This window comes from Ictalurus furcatus, chromosome 1 (genome assembly GCF_023375685.1).
Source record: "Ictalurus furcatus strain D&B chromosome 1, Billie_1.0, whole genome shotgun sequence".
NCBI lineage: Eukaryota > Metazoa > Chordata > Actinopteri > Siluriformes > Ictaluridae > Ictalurus > Ictalurus furcatus.
The window spans coordinates 14,352,573-14,374,893 of record NC_071255.1 but is presented as its reverse complement, the minus strand read 5'-3'; the positions used below and the strand labels follow the sequence as shown (position 1 = coordinate 14,374,893).

The 22,321-nt window shown below is 39.8% G+C and overlaps 1 protein-coding gene across 1 annotated transcript in view; it reads right to left on the bottom strand.

The window, feature by feature from the left end:
- The window catches only part of ankrd28b (ankyrin repeat domain 28b), a 31,775-nt gene that overhangs the window by 4,234 nt on the left and 5,220 nt on the right, over positions 1–22,321 (bottom strand). The window contains exons 2-24 of the mRNA XM_053627712.1: positions 15,479–15,562; positions 14,961–15,039; positions 14,775–14,845; positions 14,458–14,658; positions 14,290–14,377; positions 14,009–14,151; positions 12,030–12,242; positions 11,792–11,870; positions 8,897–9,011; positions 7,617–7,699; positions 6,731–6,794; positions 6,551–6,619; positions 5,394–5,534; positions 5,115–5,226; positions 4,979–5,005; positions 4,824–4,898; positions 3,356–3,557; positions 2,889–2,976; positions 2,218–2,335; positions 1,453–1,672; positions 1,206–1,293; positions 1,034–1,117; positions 221–366 (exon numbers count right to left, since the gene is read on the bottom strand). Of these exons, the coding sequence (XP_053483687.1) occupies positions 221–366; positions 1,034–1,117; positions 1,206–1,293; positions 1,453–1,672; positions 2,218–2,335; positions 2,889–2,976; positions 3,356–3,557; positions 4,824–4,898; positions 4,979–5,005; positions 5,115–5,226; positions 5,394–5,534; positions 6,551–6,619; positions 6,731–6,794; positions 7,617–7,699; positions 8,897–9,011; positions 11,792–11,870; positions 12,030–12,242; positions 14,009–14,151; positions 14,290–14,377; positions 14,458–14,658; positions 14,775–14,845; positions 14,961–15,039; positions 15,479–15,562 (2,590 nt within the window). The remainder of the gene's footprint in view (positions 1–220; positions 367–1,033; positions 1,118–1,205; positions 1,294–1,452; positions 1,673–2,217; positions 2,336–2,888; positions 2,977–3,355; positions 3,558–4,823; positions 4,899–4,978; positions 5,006–5,114; positions 5,227–5,393; positions 5,535–6,550; positions 6,620–6,730; positions 6,795–7,616; positions 7,700–8,896; positions 9,012–11,791; positions 11,871–12,029; positions 12,243–14,008; positions 14,152–14,289; positions 14,378–14,457; positions 14,659–14,774; positions 14,846–14,960; positions 15,040–15,478; positions 15,563–22,321) is intronic.

Below are 22,321 nucleotides of genomic sequence, written 5' to 3'. Positions count from 1 at the left end.
TCACATCTAGACCGGCCAATAGGACTGAATGCAGGACTGTTGACTGTGTGCGTGTTTTAGTCACGTGCCACTTTCTCAGAAAACACCTGCCCACTGTGTTGGATTGACAAGTCTAATCCAGGAAATGCTGCCGTTCCTCACCGCAAACAATGACATCCAGCCAGTGGAATTCACGTTAGTGAGAACACTGGCCTCATGGACAGGTTTGGAGATGCCTTACCCACGGCGTTTGTCTGTCCGTTTTCAGCAGCCATCATGAGCGGGGTTTTGCCACTCGAGTCGACACAATTCACCTGGGCGTTTTGTGCTAGCAGAAGTTGCAGACACTCCACGTGATCAGTGAACGCGGCAGCATGGAGGGGAGTCCTGCAGGAATCAAAACAAATCAAGTCTTGCTGCATGTATTATACACATACTGTACATGTCCTAGTAGGACTGGGCGATAAATCGATATAATACCAATATAGTACTAATGATTATGTAATACCTATGGTATCTCAGAAAAGTGCATGGTCATGCATTTTTTTTTTTAAACGTTTTAATAATTACAAATTAAACATTACTGAATGGACGCCATTGATTTGACTTTTTTTCAAAAATAACTCAGTATAACTTTTTTTTTGTTCATTACTATTGGTTTACAGATAGTTTGAATTTGTTTACAGACAAATTCTATGTTGTGATACGCATTGTGTAGTATCGTGAAGATATATTTTTCGTCATATTGCCCAGCCCTATGTCCTAGTTGCTATGACACAATACAAGGTTCAGAGTTAACGCTGATTCTATTTGCTGCTCTCATGCAAAAATGGTTTATGCTTAGAAAAGGGTTGTAAGTCTTGAATATATTGTTGGGTACAGAAGGAAGATATTATGCTATAATAATCTAATCTAATGTGAGACACACAACCAAGATATAGCTTTCTAATTAGTACTCCAAAAACACGCCTTATAACAGGAAGTAGCTTTTACATATTAACCTAAACATCTGATTACTACTTACAAATGAACAAACAAATACGAGTTGTCTTGCCTGTTTTTAGAGTCAGCAGCATTGACGATCACAGGACCCAATGTGTCAATCAACATTTCTGCTGCGCCCTCATTGTCGTTTATCCTACAATTCAAAATAAACATTGAGCTTGTAGCGAGTGCTTAATTCTTCATCTCCCCCCCAAATCCACCCCAAGAACGGTCAGACTTACACGGCACAATGAAGTGGGCTGAAGGCGTTTCCCCCTGCCTTGTGGAACAGCTCTTGCTCCAGCAGCACTTCAACACACGTGTCATGACCTAGATAAGATCAGGAGAAGACAGACGGAAAGAACTGACATGTGGCTCAAACGACAGTGTCATTTGCACTGATAAAATATAACCGTGGAATATAACCTTATCATCAGTGAGTGTGGAAAGAAAAAAAAAAAGGAAAGCTGTGTGTGTTTCTGTAGTCACCATTGTAACAGGCCCAATGCAGAGGTGTGTATCCCTGGTTGTCCGTGATGATAGGGATGGAATCCAAAGACTGAGCTGCATGTAGCAGACCACCCAAAACCCCCACATGGCCACAGGCAGCAGCCAAATGTACAGGAGAGCGCCCTCTACAATCCCGCACCATGAAACTGGCGCTGTGCTGCAGCAAGGCCTCCACACACTCTTCATGCCCAGTCACTGCCTAGAAGAGCCACCAACACATTCATGGAAATAAATAAATAAATAAATAAATAAATAAATAAGACTGAAAAGTACTGTAAAACTGAGAATATGGCTGCACAATAAGGACTGAACAGATAATGTGTCTTTAATGGATACAAATAGGAAGGCACATATTTCTAGTTGAGAAGAATTATGAATTGAGTGATATGGCTGAGGTTGAGAAACTCTCAGAGACAGAATTCCAACATTGCTGATGTTTCAACCTCTGGGTCACTAGCAGGGTTCATATTTAATTTAAAAAAAAAAAAAAAAAAAAAAAAAAAAAAAGAAAAAAAGGAAACCCCCCCAAAACAACAACATTTGAATACCAAATACAGATATAGATAGATAGATATTTGGAGCATTAAACAGACACAGAGAGTGTCATTGTATTACACCCTTGCTAAACTGCAGCAGAATGAAAACCAAAACAAAAAATAATGTTGTATGTAAAAGACTTCTTTTCATTGGAAACATAGCCTTTGTTTGATAGGTATGTGTGTCAAATAGAAAGAGACAATTTACCCCTCTGTGTAAAGCCGTGCGGCCCCATTTGTCTTTGGCTTCTACACTGGCTCCTTTATTGAGCAAAGAATACACACAGTCTGTGTGACCATTCAACACAGCCAGCATCAGAGGTGTCCTGGGAAACACAGTTAGCAGCAGATTAATCACAGACAAATCACGGCTTCTCAAATCTGAGAGATTAGTTCAGATTCACTCCTGTTTATACAGTGATCGGCAAGCACTTTCAGCCAGATTGGTTGTGTACTAACAGAGCTTTCTATTGGCACATTCTTTATACTCTCTGTGGCAATACTGGTGAGGCTATCGTCCCAGGACTGTTTTGATACGAGTCTTGAACACTTGGCTACTACAATAGTCCTTCATGCACAACTGCACATGCAAGGATCAAAAACATGTATTGTGTAATACATTATAATAAACAATCTCTGAAGTTTTTCCAAAGATGGTCTGCCCTTTCAGAGAGAAAACATGTTGTTTGAAAAGCAGCTCGAAGTCTTTAGTCGAGGCACTTTTGAGTTTGAATAAGAGCATCAGAATCCCTCCAGACAAAGGAAATCCTGTAACTGGAGCATCACTATAATCACAACAGATTGCGCTGTCTGAATAATAGAAGGGCAAATGAGTAGTGCAGTGAAATGTATAAACAAATCGATAACAGCACAACTTACTGCCCAATACCGTCCTGAATGTCGACTGCGCTCTGTGTGTCAGCATTTCCAATCAATAAACGCAGACAGTCAGAGTGGCCGTTTGTGGCTGCAGAGAGGACAACAACACAGTGGCTATGTTTACAAAGATCTTTCTGATTGCAGATGGCAAAAATAAACTGTTTACTTGTGGGCTAAACTTAGTTTATGTGCACTACAGATGAAATCTCTACCCAATTACAGCGAGAAATGACAAACGGGTTCGGTCATAATATGTAGCTAATATTAAATAAGAACGTTAGCAGTGTTAAAAATGGCCTGCTTTTGTTTAAAGTTTAAAGCAAAACATCCTTCAGATAAAAAAATAAAAATAAAATAATAATAAAATGTGTACGATTAAGTGTGGTGTACACACAAATGCAGGTCTGTTAAACGCAGACTTCCAGTGCAGTTCATTTTGGAGGATTGTAGAGAATCTTGATGGATACCTGCTGCATGGATAGGAGTGCGTTTGTGAGTGTAGTCTTTGACCAGGATGGAGGCTCCTTGGTTGATAAGAACATCCACACACTCTACATGGCCTTTAAAAGCAGCCAAGTCCAGCGGTGTGTGGCCCTGCGCCGCCCTCACATCCAGATCCAGCAGAGACTGCACGAGCACCTCCAGGGCCTGGTGATGCCCGTGATACGCCTGAAGATGAACAGCACTTTGAGAAAGTGTCTCAAGCACAGGACTCTAAGCTTAAATATTCGGCATGTGTTTATACAGTAAATAACAGCAGCAGCGTGATGTATACAGTACATCCAACAACCTGACAGACGTCACGGAAAATCATTCACAGTTAATAAGTCGTACGATTAATCAAATCCCTCACTGCTAGAAGTGTAATCTCTAAATCGGCAGTTTTCGTGTGTGAAACTATACAGCAAATGAGAAATTAAGCAACGAGTGGTGCAAGTAGCCACAAGCTTGCTATGTTGCAAGTTCTTGCTTTCCTTCTGTGTTCTCAGTCTGTAGCTGTAGTGTTTTTATTAGACTTTAACAAGCTGATTCAGACCTGCTAATCCCAAACAGGAATAATGATGAGTAATTATTAATGTGGTAAACAGTTTAAAAAAAATATATATAAAAAAACCAATACATTACTTTTTCAATATATTACATACAGTATTATATTGATCACTGAAAGCAGGACCAAAACATGTTGTCTTCTCACGAGCATATAAAACAAAGTCAGTCTTTTCACACAGAAACCATTCAAATAATCCCACATTTTTAACTGATGATCCGCAGGTAAGCAAGCAGTTTTTAATAACGTTCTAATAAATCATTAACATTCGAATGATTTAGAAGTCTTCAATATGACACTTCATCGTAGCCCTATTTGCTCCTTTTTCGGTCACGATTTTCTGCCTTTTTTTTCCCTCTTCCGCCTGAATACAGACAGGAATTCTGGTGGCAGAAATTTCAGAACATCCCTCATAAATATTAACTGATTGCACCTATAGACTTGTCTATTGTTGGTTACGTCAGACCTACATTGGTCGATTTTCATTCTTATTAATAAACTCAAAACATTCTCCATTTGCCTCAATGAGGTGTGCGTGTCAACGAGTCAAAGTAACGAACAAGCAAAAGATTACTAATGTGAGATCTGGAAAGGTTCCCTGGCTTGTCTGTTAAAATCAGAGCAAGAGTCAGTAAATCCAGCTTCAATGTCAATTGGCTCTTCTGCTGATAAAAGGAGGACTGCTCTTTTGGCATATTTCTGAGTGATAAAATCAGACTAGTGTACAATGACATTAAAATGCAGAGTATGCAAAATGTGTGAAGGCTGGCAGGTCTGCTGATTTAAGTAATTTAACCGAATGCAAAAATATAATCTGGTTCTCTTTGCTACTATTCATTTCACCCTTTAGCTATGTGACACTATTACATTCTCAAATATGTACTTACAGAGAGATGAAGTGGGCTAAGAGGAGCTCGAACATCAGAATCATTGAGGATGTCGGTCCCTGAGGTCTCCATTAGCTAGCACACAATGTGATATAGTAAAAGTTCAAAATGAGTTATAAGTCAAAACTGACAGAAAACTGATAACAAGTACTCACCACATCTAAAGGGGTTTCACTCGCAATCTGAAAGAAAAAGAAAAGAGAAGGGGGGGGGGGGGGGAGAACGCTATTATTACAGAAAGCTGTATTTAGATAGACGAAGCTCATGTAGATGTCACAGAGCTGTTCTTACCAGCTCAAGACACAGCCGGTGTCCATACGCAGATGCGTAGTGCACTGCATTATAACCCTGATTGTCTCGGATCCCTGGGTTAGCATCGTTCCTCAGCAAATACTCCAGGCACCTGCCATGAACAAACTCATTTTATATATATATATATATATATATATACACACACACACACATACATACATACACACACACACATACACACACATATTTACACCTGCAGTTAAAGTAAAGTGCTGTTCTCCAGACACATAAGCAAATCCAGTCTATCCTGTGACTCACTTTCCATCAGCGTCAGAAGCAGCAGCGTAGTGCAGGGGAGTACAGCCCCTTTTGTCCAGGTCGTTGACGCTGGCTCCTGAACCCACCATAGCAAATAGGCACTGATAGTTACAGTTTGCAGCTGCGTAGTGCAACGGCGTCCTGGGAAGAGCATGGCATGTTTAAAGTAAAGACAATGACTACGTTTACATGGACAGCAGTAATCTAATTATTGACCTTACTGTTTACATGAGTTGCTTTTAGAATATTCCTTTCATGTTCCCATTTTACGTTATAGAACATAGATCGATTAACGGCACATGTCATTACGTCACCACGGCACGCTGTCTGCGCCAGAATTTCACGTATCAACATACAGTTGGTATTCGTTATGGTACGGTACACACGATACCGTTTTGGGTGTTTCATTTTTAATTTTACGAAAGCTTCAAGTGCAGTTAATTATTTATCATGCTATATGTGCAAATAGACGACTGCTTGAAGCCATGAGCTCTGTACGAAACCGTGTACTTAACTATTATATAATAACCGAAATACATGTATTTCGCCTACTATATAATAGGCAAATATGTGGTTTGGGACGAAGCCGTGCTCTCGTTTGCCATCAAATGGCCGTGTGTACGTGTCCTGTCGCAAAATGTGGAGAAAACTCCCACACGACGTTAAAAGTGTGATTAAGGTGTGTAGGTGTCTATAATGCACTTCAATAATGCGACTAAAATAGGAGTACTCCACATGTCTTAATTCAATTTGTGTTTACTTCGAGTATGACTTTAGTCAGATTAAGGTCATCAATAATCACTGTTTACATGGTAGTTTCTTAATCAGAGTATCGTCTTAATATCGGAATATTGTTGTCCATGTAAACATACTGAATGATGTAATCTACAAACACATTATAAAAAGGAGTTGAGTATTCATTGTTATGACCATTCTTTTAGTAACTAATAGATTATGGTCAACACTTTCATAGAAGACAGTACAGACTTGATGCAAGGGGAAAACAGAAAGCATTTAAAAGAGCCTTTACAGAAAGAAGACGAACATGACAGGCAACGTGATCTACGCACCGGTCCTATACAAAAAGGTATAGAATACAATTTGGAAGATAATCTTGACAGTTTGACCGCAGGAGCAGGATAAGTCTGTTAACTCACCTCCCAAAACGGTCTTTCTTGTTAAAATCTGCCCCTGTATTGAGGAGAAGATTCAGACAGTCCAAATTCCTGTAGAGGTCAATTAAATCGTTTGAATTAGTAAGGCAAGCTCCCAAAAATGTTTCATACAATTCACAAGTTAACCAACATTCAGAAAGAAGAAATAGTAAAATCTCTGACCCTCCAGCTGCTGCAGCATGTAAACAGGTCCTTCCGAATTCATCAGGAGTGTCTATATCAAAGCCTGTGAAAGCCAGAGAGGAGTCAGGGCACTGAAGAAGAAACTCGAGAGACTAGTGCATAGGGTGCAACGTATGCTTGGGTGGATCACGAAAACCTTTTGATATCCCCATTCTAGATCTCCAGCGTGCCTCGGATCTAGCGTTGTTGTCCTGACCTACATGCGTGTACTCCCTTGTTATCGTTCCCATTTTGTCTAGTCAAAGAAATGAGCAACTAGGAAAGCTCCACTACTTCCCAAGGAAATCGTCTTGGTGGTCATAGAATCGCAGTTAATGTAAACTTTCTTTTTGTTTACATTAACCACCACTTTTTAAAATCTCTCACAGTAGAAACTGATCTGAATTCTTCCTAAAGCCATGTCACACTGTACAAGACATTGGCACAATTCGATAACAGACAGGGTGATAATGTGGTGTTCATGGCAGAGTATACAGTGAAGATCCCAGGCCACCAGGGTGTGACCAAAAGTTTGTGGACACCTCTCCAGCTATTATATATCTTTTTCATATATAAAACTATATATAATTATATTGTAAGGCATGTATATTAAGTGAGGCTCTAACTGACACTGTAGATCCAGCAAGATGTACCTTTTCTTCTTCTACTAGGCTCAGTGAAGACAGTATGTAGGTGATGTAAACCACATTAACTGAACTGAGACATCATTCTGTGATTAAAAAGCTAGTGTGGACTTAAACACTGGTTAGAAAAGATATTCTGTATCTCGTTTGATATAGACGACAGATCCATGAGATGCCTTAGCGTTACTGCAGTTTTCATTTAACTTAAATCTATGGACTAAAGTATTGGAGAGATGGTTTACCAGAGGACAGCAGTTTACGGCAGCAGTCCGAGAAACCGCTAAGAGCGGCTAAATGCAGAGGAAACATGCCATGGACACCTCTCCTACAAAACAAAAGAAAGAATAAATAAGAAACACAGTGGTTACAATATATTTATTAATGTGCTACCATGTTGCGTTCAGTGCTACATGGTTCAGAGTGGGAGGGCTGGCAAGAAAAGAAGATGACGACGACAGTTTCTTGTGAAAATAAGGCAAAATTTGAGATTTTGTAAGTATTTTAAGTCATCGCAAGGTGAAAGGAAAACATAAAGCCAGGGTAAACATTTGGATATTTTGCTACTTACATACACAAACAAATGACACGCTAGAAATATAGGGCAATTACAACTAATGGTTAACAAAATAATATCCACAATAACTACAGTAATAATACTGTATGGTACCATGTGTGCCCGATGAACAGTTACAGAGCTAGCAGTCTTTATAATACAAAATAAACATACTTAATTACAGGCTGCAGTTCCAGCTTTGTCTAATTTACATAAGGGAAAGCGAGCTATAAACCTTGCCAAACAAAATTTGTGGTAATAACAGTAACCAAAATAATGCAAAAATTAAGTCAAGTTGAGTAATTACGGTTTCGAAAGGTTGCCATATTAATCACCGCAACGTCATGTTTACACTTACGGAGCACTTTATTAGGAACGCCTGTACATCTATAAATTCATCATGTGTCAGCAGTGCAATGCATAAAATCATGCAGAAACGGGCCAGCAGCGTCGGGTCATTTTGGGACTGCAATCACCACATGCAGTTTTGCACTTGGGTCTCCTTTGGTGAACAGTGGACCAGTTCAACAAACAGACTTCATGTAAAAACCATAATGAGCTTTCTTTTACTTTTACACTCTCCGTTGTTACGCAGATGAGGATGGGTTCCCTTCTGAGTCTGGTTCCTCTTAAGGTTTCTTCCTCATATCATCTTTGGGAGTTTTTCCTTGCCACCATCACCACCGGCTTGCTCATTAGGGATAAATTCACAGTTAAAATCTGTATTAGATAACTGCATGAATATGCAGGTGTACAGGTGTTCCTAACAAAGTGCTCGGCGAGTGGATATTCGAATTCCCCTTTTTACATGCAGTATGCTTGCAATGTTCAAGAGGTTATATCAGTGACAATTACAAGTACATTTATACATGCTCGTGCCCTCGTAACATAGAGCGAGCTTCAGTTAAGGACTAATATGACAGGCTCTGAAACTGGAGCAGTTCTAAAGGGCATACAGGGACCACTCACTTTGAAGTGTCAGCTCCATTGGTAATGAGCGTGTTGATGAGGAGCTCATGTCCGTAGCGTGCTGCAATGTGTAGAGGTGTGTTGCCGTTTTTATCTTCACAGTCTATCTCAGCACCTGCGTACGAAACCCCAGAGACAACTCATTACTTTGTGAACGGAAAGGGGAAAATATCTCTTCCACTTAAAATGGCATTTTGAAAGAGTAATTCTAGTGGGGGCATTACCCAGTGTCACAGCCCCACGTTCAAACACTATATGCAACACCAGCCATCGCACACCTCGATGGAACTGCTGGAGGGGAGGAGTTATGAATCTAAAGATACATTTTTCTCAGATACTTGGCAAACAAAATGAGCGAGTCCATTTACTCTGCAGAATAAATTTGTCCTCAACAAAACCGGATGCGAGTTAAGCATTTCTGCACTATGTTTATTTTGCTGAGCTAATACAATTTATTTGATTCTATACAGTGTAATGGACATTTATTATAACCGGACAGTCCAATAAAGACAATTTGCAAAATTAATTCATTTACTCATAGTAAGCACGCATTCAAATTAAGTTCTCTGCTCCGGTGAAAAAAGTTAGTAGTAGTGGAAGTGTGAAGTGAAAAGCTTTTTTGACCTGCAAAAGACACTATCACCATTATATAATGCAATACTTTATGTTTACCGCTTGAAAACCATAAAGATGGCTATGGACCTCAATTCACATGAACAGTTATGCTATGATGGCTAGGACTACCACTAATTGCTATTATAGCTTTAGGACTGCATTTGCTGCAAACAGTTTTGCACTCAAGTCTCCATCAGTGAACCGTGGAGAAGTTCAACAAAACAGAGTGCATGTAAAAACTGTAATGAATGTATTTTACAAATACATACATTTAACATCTATATTCTGAATTGATACATTTCTGTAAAGCTGCTTTTAGGACAATGTCCATTGTTAAAAGCGCTATACTGAATTCAACTATATAGCAAAATGTATGTGGACATCTGACCATCACACCCATATGTGGGTCTTCCCCAAACTGTTGGCACAAAGTTGGATGTCATTGCATGCTTACAAATTCCCTTCAATGGAACTAAGGGGCTCAAACATGTTCCAGCATGAACAAGAATGCCTCTATGCACAAAGCAAGCTCCATGAAGTTATGGTTTGCCAAGGTTGGAGTGGAAGAGCTCAAGTGACTTGCACAGAGCCCTGACCTCAACCCCACTGAGCACCATTGGATTGTGCTGGAATGTCGACTGCTTGCCAAGCCTCCTCACCCAACATCAGTGCCTGACCTCACTCATGCTCATGTGACTAAGTGGGTAAATCCCCATAGCCACGTTCCAAAATCTAGTGGAAATCCTTCCCAGAAGAGTGGAGGATATTATAACAGCAAAAGGAGGACTACATCTGGAATGGAATGATATGCGTATGACAGTCAGGTGTCCACAAACCTTTGGCCATATAGTGTATATATAAAGATTGTAGCTCCATTTCTGGAAGATTACATTTTTGTTATTCAGTTGATGTTAAATGCATCTGAAGGAGTTTTACTTGACACACAGTGGTAAAGCTCAATAAACTGCAACAAATGATGTATTAAGGCATATAAATCAGATAGCCTTTTTTAGTTTTTCACTATATTACACTCACTGTCCATTTTATTAGGAACATTCATGCAGTTATCAAATCGACCAATCATGTGGCAGCATCACAATACAAAAAACAAAAAAACAAAACAAAACCATGCACATATACCAGTCAGTTAATGTTCACATCAAACATCAGAATGAAGTAAAAGTGCGATCGCTGTAACTTTAACCATGGCATGGTTGTTGGTGTGGCACGGCTAGCTGAGCAGGTTTTTCATTTTTAGAAACTGCTTACCCCCTGGGATTTTCACACACAACAGTCTCTAGATTTTACCCTGAACGGTGCAGAAAATGGCAACGCAAACAAAAATAACCCCCAAACATCCTGTGTGTGGAGGGTCTGCAGGCTGAAACACCGTGTTGATAAGAGAGATCAGAGGAGAATGAACAGACTGGTCTGAGCTGCCAGGGAGTCTAGAGTAACTCAAATAAGCACGGTTTACAACCAAGGTGAGCAGAACGGCATCTCAGAACGCACGACACATCAAACCTTGAAGTGGATGGGCTACAACAGCAGAAGACGACGTCAGATTACATTCCTGGTGTAGCACATCCGCCTCAAGGTTTGATGTTTTGTGCATGCTGAGATGCTTTTCTGCAGTTCAAACCAATCTGGCCATTTTACTTTGACCTCTCTCCTCATCAACAAGGCATTTCCACCCACAGAACTGTTACTCAATCAATACTTTTTTGTTTTTCCACACCATTCTCAGTAAACTCCAGAAACTGTTAAGTGTGAAAATCCCAGAAGATCAGCAGTTTCTGAAATACTCAAACCAGTCCATCTTGCACAAACAAACATGTCATGGTTAAAGTCACTGAGATCACATTTTTCCCCTATTCTAATGATTTGATGTTTACATTAACTGAAGCTCTTGACCTGTATATGCATGATTTAATGCACTGAGCTGTTGCCACATGATACAGGTTCCTAATAAAGTGGACTGTGAGTGTTCATTTACAGAGGCATCATTTTTGGTGATCTCTCACAACTGTGGGATTGATGAGCACGTGTGTGACCGCTGGCGGAAAACAAAGATGTCAAAGTTTTTGACAGTGTAGGAATGAAATAATCCACCAACTGATGTTTCAGTGGATCTCTTGCATGTAAGGACAACTTATTTTATACAATTACATTTTTTAAACCCACAGCTTCACTAAACACATGCCATATTCAGGCTGTTCAAGAGATTCAAGAAAGAAGGGAGTCCTAAAATCAACAGTATATGGATTACCCATTACCCACCGTTCTGAATGAGTGCTTGTGATCGGGAGAACCGCCCGTGGATTGCAGTCATGTGCAAGGGAGTTTTCCCATCTTTGCTCTACAAGATGAAATGTTAAAAACAAAATGTTAGACAGAACTGAAATTTGCTCATACTGATTCCATGAGATCAGACCTTGTAAAGAAAATTACAGAGTGCAGTAAGACAGGCTTCGGCATGCATGATATCAGAAAAACGCGGTCCGTGTAAGCCTCTGACCTTGATGTTGACGTCGGCTCCATTCCCTACGAGCAGCTCGAGACAGAGCGCGCCGTGCCGTGAGGCAGCCGTGAAGTGCAGAGGCGCGAAACCCTTCTCGTTCACCTGGTTGACGTTGGCCCCACATTCTATCAGCTCGTTCACCACCACATCCTGCCCATTATAGCAGGCCACATGCAGTGGCGTGTTCCCGTATGCATTCGGCTCATTGATCTACAGAGAGCACACGCGATCAGAACATTCAACAAAATGAAACAAAATCTGACCGATATTAAACCAAAATAATAACAACAACTCTAGTTTAATTGGAAATTTATCAAATATATTGAAATAATTGGAAACACCCAGGCTATAATACAGTACCGTTAAGCGTAAACTACCATGGGCTTTGTATGGTGTTTTATAGGATTTTCTTTTTCTTTTAATTAACTTCCTCAGCATGTAGCACTTTGGTTGACATCTGGTGTTTTATATACACTTTAAGATCACAAACAAGTGACACATAAATGGTGATTTAATGCTTGTATGTTTGATAAAAAAGACCACCTAGGCCGTGATGATCGTCTCCTAGTCCTGGTGACTCAATGCACTCAGTTTTGACTTATAACTACGAGACAATTGTTTTAGAAGCCTTTATCTGTCACATATACATTATAGAATGGTGAAATTCTTTTTTTTGCGTTTGCCAGTTGTTAGGAAGCTGGGGTCAGAGCGCAGGGCCAGCCATGATACAGCACCCCTAGAGCAGAGAGGGTTATGAACCTTGCTCAAGGACCCAACAGTGGCAGCTTGGTGGTGCTAAGGCTTGAACACCCGACCTTCTGATCAATAACCCAGAGCCTTAACCACTGCTTAACATTGTAGCTAGCTTTCTAATTTCTACAAGGTTACAAGTCTACAAGGTTGTTCACATAATCTGTAGGTTGAGGGTGAATTGGATCATGAGTTTTTGAATGCTCAGTATTGCGATTCTAGAGGACCAGATGAAAGATGGCAAACCCCTTCCAAATATTATGTTGCTACACTCCTATGCAAATTCTACAGGTGATAGCAATAGCATAACAGACATGTAAAAAAATAAAAATAAAATAAAAACCCCCAAAAAGTGATTTCCAAACACCGTACAACCCACTGATCTCAATAAAAAGGGGTGCTGGTTCCATACTGATTTTAAAGTATTTGCTCTTAATAAAGTCGACACGTTAAAGTCTCCGTAAAGCGCTTTGAAACTCGTAGCGTTATTCAGCGCGTTAATGAAACTTAACATAAACAGGAAGTCAGGGCAGGACATAGAGTGCCTCCTCCCCCTTTTTAAATAGCCAACAGCCTCACAGCCCGGGCTTAGCCATACCTGACGGTTAGTACTATGGAAAATGCCAATCACAAAGCCATGAGCTGGCACAAATACCTCCTTCTTCAAGTTGAATTAATTCAAGTAACTTCCTTCTTAACCAACTCACAGCTGTAAAACTGAATAAAACGCACGCGCTCGAACAGCCAAAGACATATTTTTATGACCCGTGCTTGCCGATATGATTTGTCTCACTCGACAACGGCAGCTTCGGCAAGGTGATTTTTATAACGTTGGGGGCGGGACACTTCAGATTCTACAGTGTGTTCGATTGGACAGCAAATCTGTTGAGATTTGTGTGAAGTGCACGATGATGTCATCAAACTGTTGAGTCATATTGGTGGTAGAGAGAGACTGTAAATGTTGAACGCATGTATCTTCTAAATGAAAATTTTGTCACTGTTTTGGAGAACACTGTAAGGCTAACATATTCATATGAAATGCCACAAAACTACAATTTTGATTTCATGGGGGCTTTAATTCAAACAAGCAGACTGCAAGACTCTAGACATGATAACCCACATTAATGATAATCTTTGGCTTTCCAACTGTTGTTCCTGGTAACATCACCCTACAGCTATTCATATTTTCTATGGCTTTCCATGTTATGCATTATCATGAGACTCACATCCACTCCCAGGTCTAACAGGTATTTCACCACGTTAATCATCCCACTAGAGGCTGCTGCATGCAGAGGTGTATAGGCCTTCTTATCTTTACACGTCACCTCTGCACCATGAGATACTAACAGCTTCACCACCTCCAAATGACCTGAGAGAGAAGGGAGTTTGACAGAGTAAGAGATGTAGCGTCACAGTGCAGACTTTAGACTTACAGAGTCTATACACTAACACAAAATAACCATGTACAATATCAGGGAAAGAGGTTGTAGAGGAGGCAAAATCTTACCCATGTATGCGGCCCAGTGGATTGCCCGCCGGTCCTTTTTATCAAACGCATTAATGTTCGCTCCTCTGGACAGCAATAATCTTACCATCTGAAAACAAATGGCTATTATCTACACTGAAGGCTTCTAATGTACAGATGGAAAGCCATAGGAGTCAAGTGTAGACTAACCTCAAGATGGCCGCTGAAGGCAGCGTGGTGCAGTGCAGTGCGGCCTGCCCGGTCTGACACATTCACATTGCTCAGCAAAGGCACCAGCGCCTCAGCGCAGCGCACTGCTTTGTTAGCTGCAGCTACATGCAGTGGCGTCTGCCAGTTCTTATCCCGTGCATTCACATCAGCAGAATGCTTCAACAGCACCTGCACCGCCTCCTGCAAAGGGGGAACATGGAGAAACACACAGCAGTGTGTCTTAACTGCAGGAAATACCGTGTGCACTATATACAGTGAAATGTGTAGAAAGTGTATTTTTCAGGAGAAAGCATTACCTCACTGCATGAAGCTACTGCTCGATGCAGAGGAGTCAACCACTTATTGTCTTTGGCATTTACTCTCGCCCCTATGGAAAGACAAGACCAGCATTCATCACAACAAACTCAAAGCAAACTTTTCATAATAATTAATGAGATATTAAGAGATGCGTTCTTTTCCTTCATCAGAGCAAAAGTACTTACCTGATAAAATCAGGAGCTCTATGATTTCAGCATCTCCTAGGTACGCAGCAGCATGAAGTGGAGTTCTTTTCTCATTATCCTACAGTATAAAGGAAGACACTGTGTGAACGTACTTTTTAAAGGAAAAAAAAAGAAAAGCAGGAATGCCCTAAATTTTTAAGCCAACAAAAATGATTAGAGAAATACATTTTGACTGCAACAGTAAAAAAAAAAACAACCCCTGTAACAATGCTGTTTGCTCGGGTTTTATCTTTTATAGAATTGATTTTTCAGATTGGTTTTGTGAAGAAATGTCCTATTAAACGAATGCAAGTCTCAATACTAAAATGGACTGTTGTTATTTTGTAGCTTTACAATATTCAGGGTTTTCAAGGAGTTTAAAAAACAAAACAAACAAACAAAAAAAAAGATGCCCCTCTTGGTCATTACTTTTCAGAATATATTCCATAGATAGTTTTGCCCAGGGGTTAATTTCAGTGCATCGTTAAGAAAAAAAGGATGGTTGACTAAAACCTTACCTGCACATTTACATCCTCTTTCTTGAATATGAGGGATCGCACTTCATCAGGGTCAACGTTGAAAATAGCTTTTAGCAGGGGAGGCTGAAAGATGAGAGAGTAATTTGCTAGTTAATAAAAAAAATATATCTCCTTAACGCATTCGTGGAAAGAGTATCTTAGAACATGGAAATATTTACTGTAAACATTATGATGCTCTTCAAACAAAACAAAAAAAATTAACAGAAAACATAAATCATATTGCTCCTTGACATGACTGAGCATTTTTTCTAGATGTTCAGCTGGTGAAATGTGAGCAGATTAGTGGGGAATGATTTATCCACCACTATTTTTCCTATTTGTCTGAGCGTAATTAAAAAAAAACCCTGGAGACGTTTAGAGCTGGGAAAGCCATTGGATTTGGATGCAAGATTATGAGAAAAGAATTTTGTCCTTTACAGGCATACTCCCTTGCATTTCCTGTCAAGAGACTAATATTAATGAATTACAATATGACCAGAGATATGAACTCCCAAGTTCAACTTGAAGTCAAAAAGGCCCGACTAGATTTCCCTCTTTCACCATGTTCCTCATGAGCAATACCAGGAAAAAAAAACATTCAGAGAAATATAAATGTTTTAGTTAGAGATGCACAGATACTAAATTTCTCAGCCGATACGATAACCGATTATTCAGAGTGATATCGGCCGATACCGATAGTTCTGCCTTTTATACCTTCTTTTAAATGAATAATAATAACTAATTCCACAATTCTCTTAGAAATGCAAATAAAAACTTTATTCTCTCCATTTCAGCAAGTTGTTTCACAGTAACTGGTCTCATAAACAGAAAACACATTACTCTAACATTAACACATGAACTAAATTCTGAAGATTAAAGTAAGATTTCTTAACTTAATTGAATGTTATTAATTCATATTAACATTGACTGAATTCTAAAAAACCTCCTGTTAGTCTCACATTCACTCACCACAAACAAAAGCATTTCTACTTCATCATTAACATCAAACTGGTAATATATAATATCAACTTTTTTGATGATATTAACTCATTAACAGGATACGAAATGTACTACTCTACGAATATATTTTTTCTGTGCAATACAGACTTTTTTGTCAACTCATCTTCATTTAAATCTTTCATCAGTGTACTGCCGCTTTAATTCAGCTCGAGTAGCACGAGCAGCGCGGCAAAAAAAATTAAATTAGACTTGTAGACTTTGCTGCAGCGTGCGGTGTAAACTTTTAGCAATACAGAGCTTACAAACTGCAGTTTTGTCGCTATTGTCAGACCAATTCAAAGTAATTCCCCACAAGAGACATCATCTTTACAAACACCACGTATTCCAGGTGTTTTCCTGCACTCTTTTGATTGACAGGATATAATCAGCCCTGATCATCGGATGTTTTTAAACTATCGGCCGATAGCGTGAAAAATTACCTTTAGCGGCTGATACATCGGTGAATCTCTAGTTTTATTAATTAACTTGGCCCTCTATTACACATACAGCTTATCAGATCTTATGTTAACATGAGTGCGTATAGAGTCAAGGAGGAGCATATAGTTGTGCTGATAAATAAATGTTAATAATAAAATAAACAAATTTGAGGGATCATAAAACTATATTGTATTTTTTATTTTCATTTAGTTCTGCCCTGAATAAGCAATTTCACATACCAGATGTTGACATATAGTCCACAAGACACAATAATAACTGAATTTACACAATGGTCCTGAGCAGTTAATCTGCCCACTGTTCTTCAGAAAGTCCTGCATGCTCTTTGCTTTTCCAGCATCTTTTGCATATTTGACCCCTTTCCATCAGTGACTATATGATTTTGAGATCCATCTTTTCACACTGAGGACAACTGAGGGACTCGTACACAACTATTACAAAAAGTGCAAACATTCACTGATACTCAAGAAGGCAACACGATACGTTAAGAGCCAGGCGTGTAAACTTTTTAACAGGATACTCAGTGTAAATTGTGTAAATCAGAAGCTACACGGGATATTTACTGTACATGTTTCCCAAAAGACAGTATAAGAATTTACGCCGATCATCCGGTCCAAACGTATGTATGTAAATTTATGAGCACAACTGTACACGCAGGCCTGAGAAAGAGAATTTAACTGCATTTTGTTCTAAAATCATTCTGATTCAGGTCCTAATCACAGGTATTATCTGAACAGCCAAAATGACCTGTTTACTCCAGACGACCATACATAGCGTTTCCCCACACCTAGATGATAGCTGGGCAAAGTGTTCAGTAAGGATGGGCGATTCAGAATTTAAATCACATCACGATATTTCATTTCTTTTTCTTTTTTTTTTTTTTTTACAGTAATATGATAGGACAATAGTCACATTCAACACACTATTTTTGGGCCAGGAGTCACATCATCATACAGCCTTGAGGGCCAAGCAAACGCAAAAATTGATCCAAAAAAGCCATACTTCATCCTGACCATCAAACACTAAACTATACTAAGCGAGTAGGCTATGTGGTGACACTTGGTGCACTCTTTCGGCTGTCCCGGACTGTTTATAACCCGACATTGACTGATTAGTGAGGATAGGCTCAGGAGTACACTGCTCACTTGGGAGTGAAAACATCAATCTACAAATGTTCCTTTGCACTTCCTGCTCCTGCATGAGAGAGATTTCTGAAGGCAACATGAACTGTCTTAGATAATATCCTGTATGATTTCTACTTGCACCAGTGCAAACACCGCTCTGCCTCTGCTCTGCAGTCAGTGTGCGACATGAACCTTACGAAATCTTACAGAGACAACACTTATTCTTTTCTGGACAAATCTTCGAAGAAATCTGGATCAATCATCAATCATTATATGGCCAAAAGTATATGCACACCCGACCATCTCACCCAGATGTGTCCATGTGCAACAACACAAAGTTGGTCCATCCTTTAAAGTTAAATTAACTTTTCTGAGAAGGCTTTTCACTAGATTTTGGAGTGTGGCTGTGGGGATTTACCCATTCACACACAAGAGAATCAGACACTGATGTCGAGGGAGAAGGTCTGGTGCACAGTCAGTGTTCCAATTCATCCCAAAGGTGTTCAGTGCGGCTGATGTCAAGACTCGGAGCACTCAATTTCTCCTACACAAACCTTGGCAAACCATGTCTTTATAAACCTCGCTTTGTGTGTCATGCTGGAACATGTTTGGTCCCATTAGTTCCAGTGAAGAGAAACTGCAAGTCTACAGGACACAATTGTGTGCTTCCGATTTTGTGGCACAATTTGGGGAAGAACCACATATGGGTGTGATGGTCACGTGTCAGACTTCTGGCCATATAGTGTACAATCAGGAACTGTATGGAACATTATATACTTCATTTTAATGACAGCATTCCATGTCTTGATGAGAACTAAATGCAGAAGTAGTAACTCTGATACGGGGGCAGAATGGTGGTGCAGCAGCATTAGCACCTTAGAGCTCCAGGTTCAATCGTGAGATAGGGTTACTGTGTGAGGAGTTTCACATGTTCTTCCTGTCTGTGACAGATTCCTCTATGCTCTCCGGTTTCCTCCCAAAACATGCGGAAGATAAACTGTCCCTGGGTCTGTATGAGTGTGTGAATGTGTGCATGTGATGGCATGGAATCCCATCTGGGCTGTGTTTCTGCCTCACGCCCAGTGTTCCTTGGAAGGGCTCTGGATCCGCCGTGATCCTGATCAGGATTACAGCGGTTACCAAACCTGAGTAACTAATACAGTTATGGATGTTAGAAAGAGCTGAGCATGTGAGGATAAAAGAGAAAGAGAGGGTAGAGTGATAGGTAACAGACTATTACAGCTGAGGTAACACAGTCTAATGTGCTTAGTTCTAATATTGGTCATATTTTTAGAGGTCGACCGATAACAGATTTTATAGATGCCGATAACTAAGTTGGGCAGTACCTGCCAACACCCGATTAATTAACCGATAGTTTTTCAAAACACTCAAATTACTGTTTACAAAAATAAACAGTACTGACTGTACCATGAAAAATGTCCTGTACTTTTTCAAATGAAATAAATATATAAACATTCATATATTAACTATTAATAAATATTAAAGAACATAAAAAATACACAGCTAAACCAAATTAAAAAGTAACACTGTAAATAACAAATAAAAATAGAGACAGCCAAAAACACTTCAAATAACAACAAAATTTTTCAGTTTTTATTTCGCCTCTAGAGGCCGCTCTCGTACTGTATGACAGCGGACTCTTCTCAGCCGCTCTCTTGACGGACGCAATCGGGAAAAACTATCCTTGCGTATTTCTCCCAATAACCGATAGCTCCAGAAATCGTCCTCTGATATTTATTAGTCATATTTATCCCCAACCACCACTCAAGTAGATTTCAAATCCATGAGAAAATCTAGCACAAGTTATAACACTGCATGTCAGCAAGAACATCTGATACAGACCAGAAAAAAACACCAGAGTAATTATGAGGCACTAACCTAAGTGGTACTGGTAGAAAGGACAATAGCTGATCCTGCCAACAACTTCTTGCTTATCACGGAAGCAGATTGTACAGTCAGCCCACTTCTGCAAACACTGACGCAGCACACGGATCACTCGAGCGCATGGATTAGCACGCTACTACGCTGTGATAATGTCAGCAAACAGCCCTGCTTCTCTGAGCACGGAACAATAATACGGCTTTGGAATCTGCTTAGCACACTGAATGAGCAAAATAAGAAAAAAATCCATCTCAATCCAGAACGGAGGGATACGAACAATAATCACTAACTGCAACAACTAACTTTTTCCCCCTCGTAATATACAGCAGTTATGTACTTAGTCAGATTTTTGATAACAGTATTTTAGACAAGCTTCCCTGATTGTGGCTTTGCTCTTTGTTTAATGTACACCACCACATTAACCAGTTCAAACATGCAAAAACGAATGCATTTGGACGGACGGCTAATAATTACCTCCAGGGTTGACATGTGGGAAGAGAACGCCGGATAAAACCAACAAACTAACGCTAATATTTAACAATAAACAAGCCTGCTTGCTCCACTGCAAACATGCGCTATGACAGCACTTATGCAAGAGCCTTTTTTCCCCCAGAGCTTAAAGCACTGTACAATGGCATCACTGAAGCCACACAGTATCAAGCATGTGAAGCAACAAAACATGTGCTTAAGCTCCAGTTTTAACCCCTGTGACGTGCACTGATACAGCGATCCCTTCACTTCTGCTCAGCCGTCAAGTCTCCATGTCGGTCTGAACGCTTAAGTAAGGTCAGCTGTTATCAAAATGTAAAAATCACAACCCCGTGGTGCTTGTTCAGTACATTCAGAATATTTTTTTGAGGATATCAGCGTGTTGTGATAAAAGCAAATAAACGCGGCTGGGAACACAGCAGCTGAAGCATCAGCACCCTGTGACTCTGAAGAAGTGGAAATACCAAGCTTTCTTTCACACAAACAAAACATCTTTTTTCTTCTCACAAGACACTTTCTTCTAAAGCGGGCTATTTAAAGACCTCTGCTGAACAGGATTTCCGCACACACACTCTAGACGACTTTAAGCAAATAGCCATTTTATGGCAAAAAAAAGTGACTAAAGCTGAATGACTGGAGCTAATCTCTGAAGGCAGATGACACGCTGGTCACTAAGATTAAACCTACTGTGGCTTGCTCTCAGAAACCTTCACTACTGGTACAAAAAAATAAAATAAAAAAAGGATTTCCATCATTTCTATAATTCTGCTATCCACTCTTAAGTGTGCATAGCCCTGACTAAGATGTCACTACAGGATAGCAGATCTCTGGAGGTTATGGGAAATGTTCAGGTTATGAGTAAGAGGAACAGGAGGATTTGTCACATCATGTCTTGATGTACTATCCTTGTGGCCTTTCCGTGTGACATTCCCATGTAATTACTTTCAGTATAAATAATGTTGTCAACACCCATGTATACATTTATTTCTTACTCAAAAGGTATTTAAATAGCTTTTCACTTAAAATGGAATGGTTTCCCCAAAACATGATTTAGGAGCTCTGCCTATTTTGGAAGTTTAAGAAAAAAAAAAAAACCTGTATGAAGCTCAATCACGAAGCTGCTTGAAGTAGAAAGTATGCTTCTCGTTTTATGGGGAAGCTAGGAACAGCGCACAGTACGCATGACGTAAATTTCGTCATCAGCAGAGTAATATAGATTATTAATTTTGGACTGTACTTTAATTCGGTGCTTGTTGTGCAAAAAAAGCACGGAATTAAACTACAGTCCTAAATGAATTATATATTCTGATGTGTGTGTGTGTGTATTGGGTTCTTTTCAGTCGTATATAATTGGAGAAACAGTTGTGTAAAGTTTTAGTCTGAAGTTTATATTTGTAACACTCAGTTTGTGGGTTTTATTTTAAATATATACGAGAAAATGGTACAGAAAGTTTGCAACCCCCCCAATCCAATTAATCGAAAAGATAATCAGCCAACTAATCGATTATGAAAATAATGGTTAGTTGCAGCCCTAATACAGAGACCTTCCTTACTGGCGCGTTCAATTCCTTTCAGGGCCAGTTGTTGTTAGGATCGGGATGAAGGTGTAGCCAAACTCTCCAGCGGAGATCAGCACGTGTATGAAAAGACTCCATTAGTGCAGGCTGACAGAGATAAGCTGAAACAAAGCACCGATTTGTTGCACACAGCCCAAACCCTCTTACATGCAGAAGAGATTTTCACTGCCCCTTCAAAATGCTCTGATCACGTTTCTGTCTCCTCGGAAGAGCTCCACTAGCTATGACTATCACCATAGTGAAGGCACTTCGGTGACTCTTCAGGCTGTCATTATACTCTGTCTGGTGTAAACACA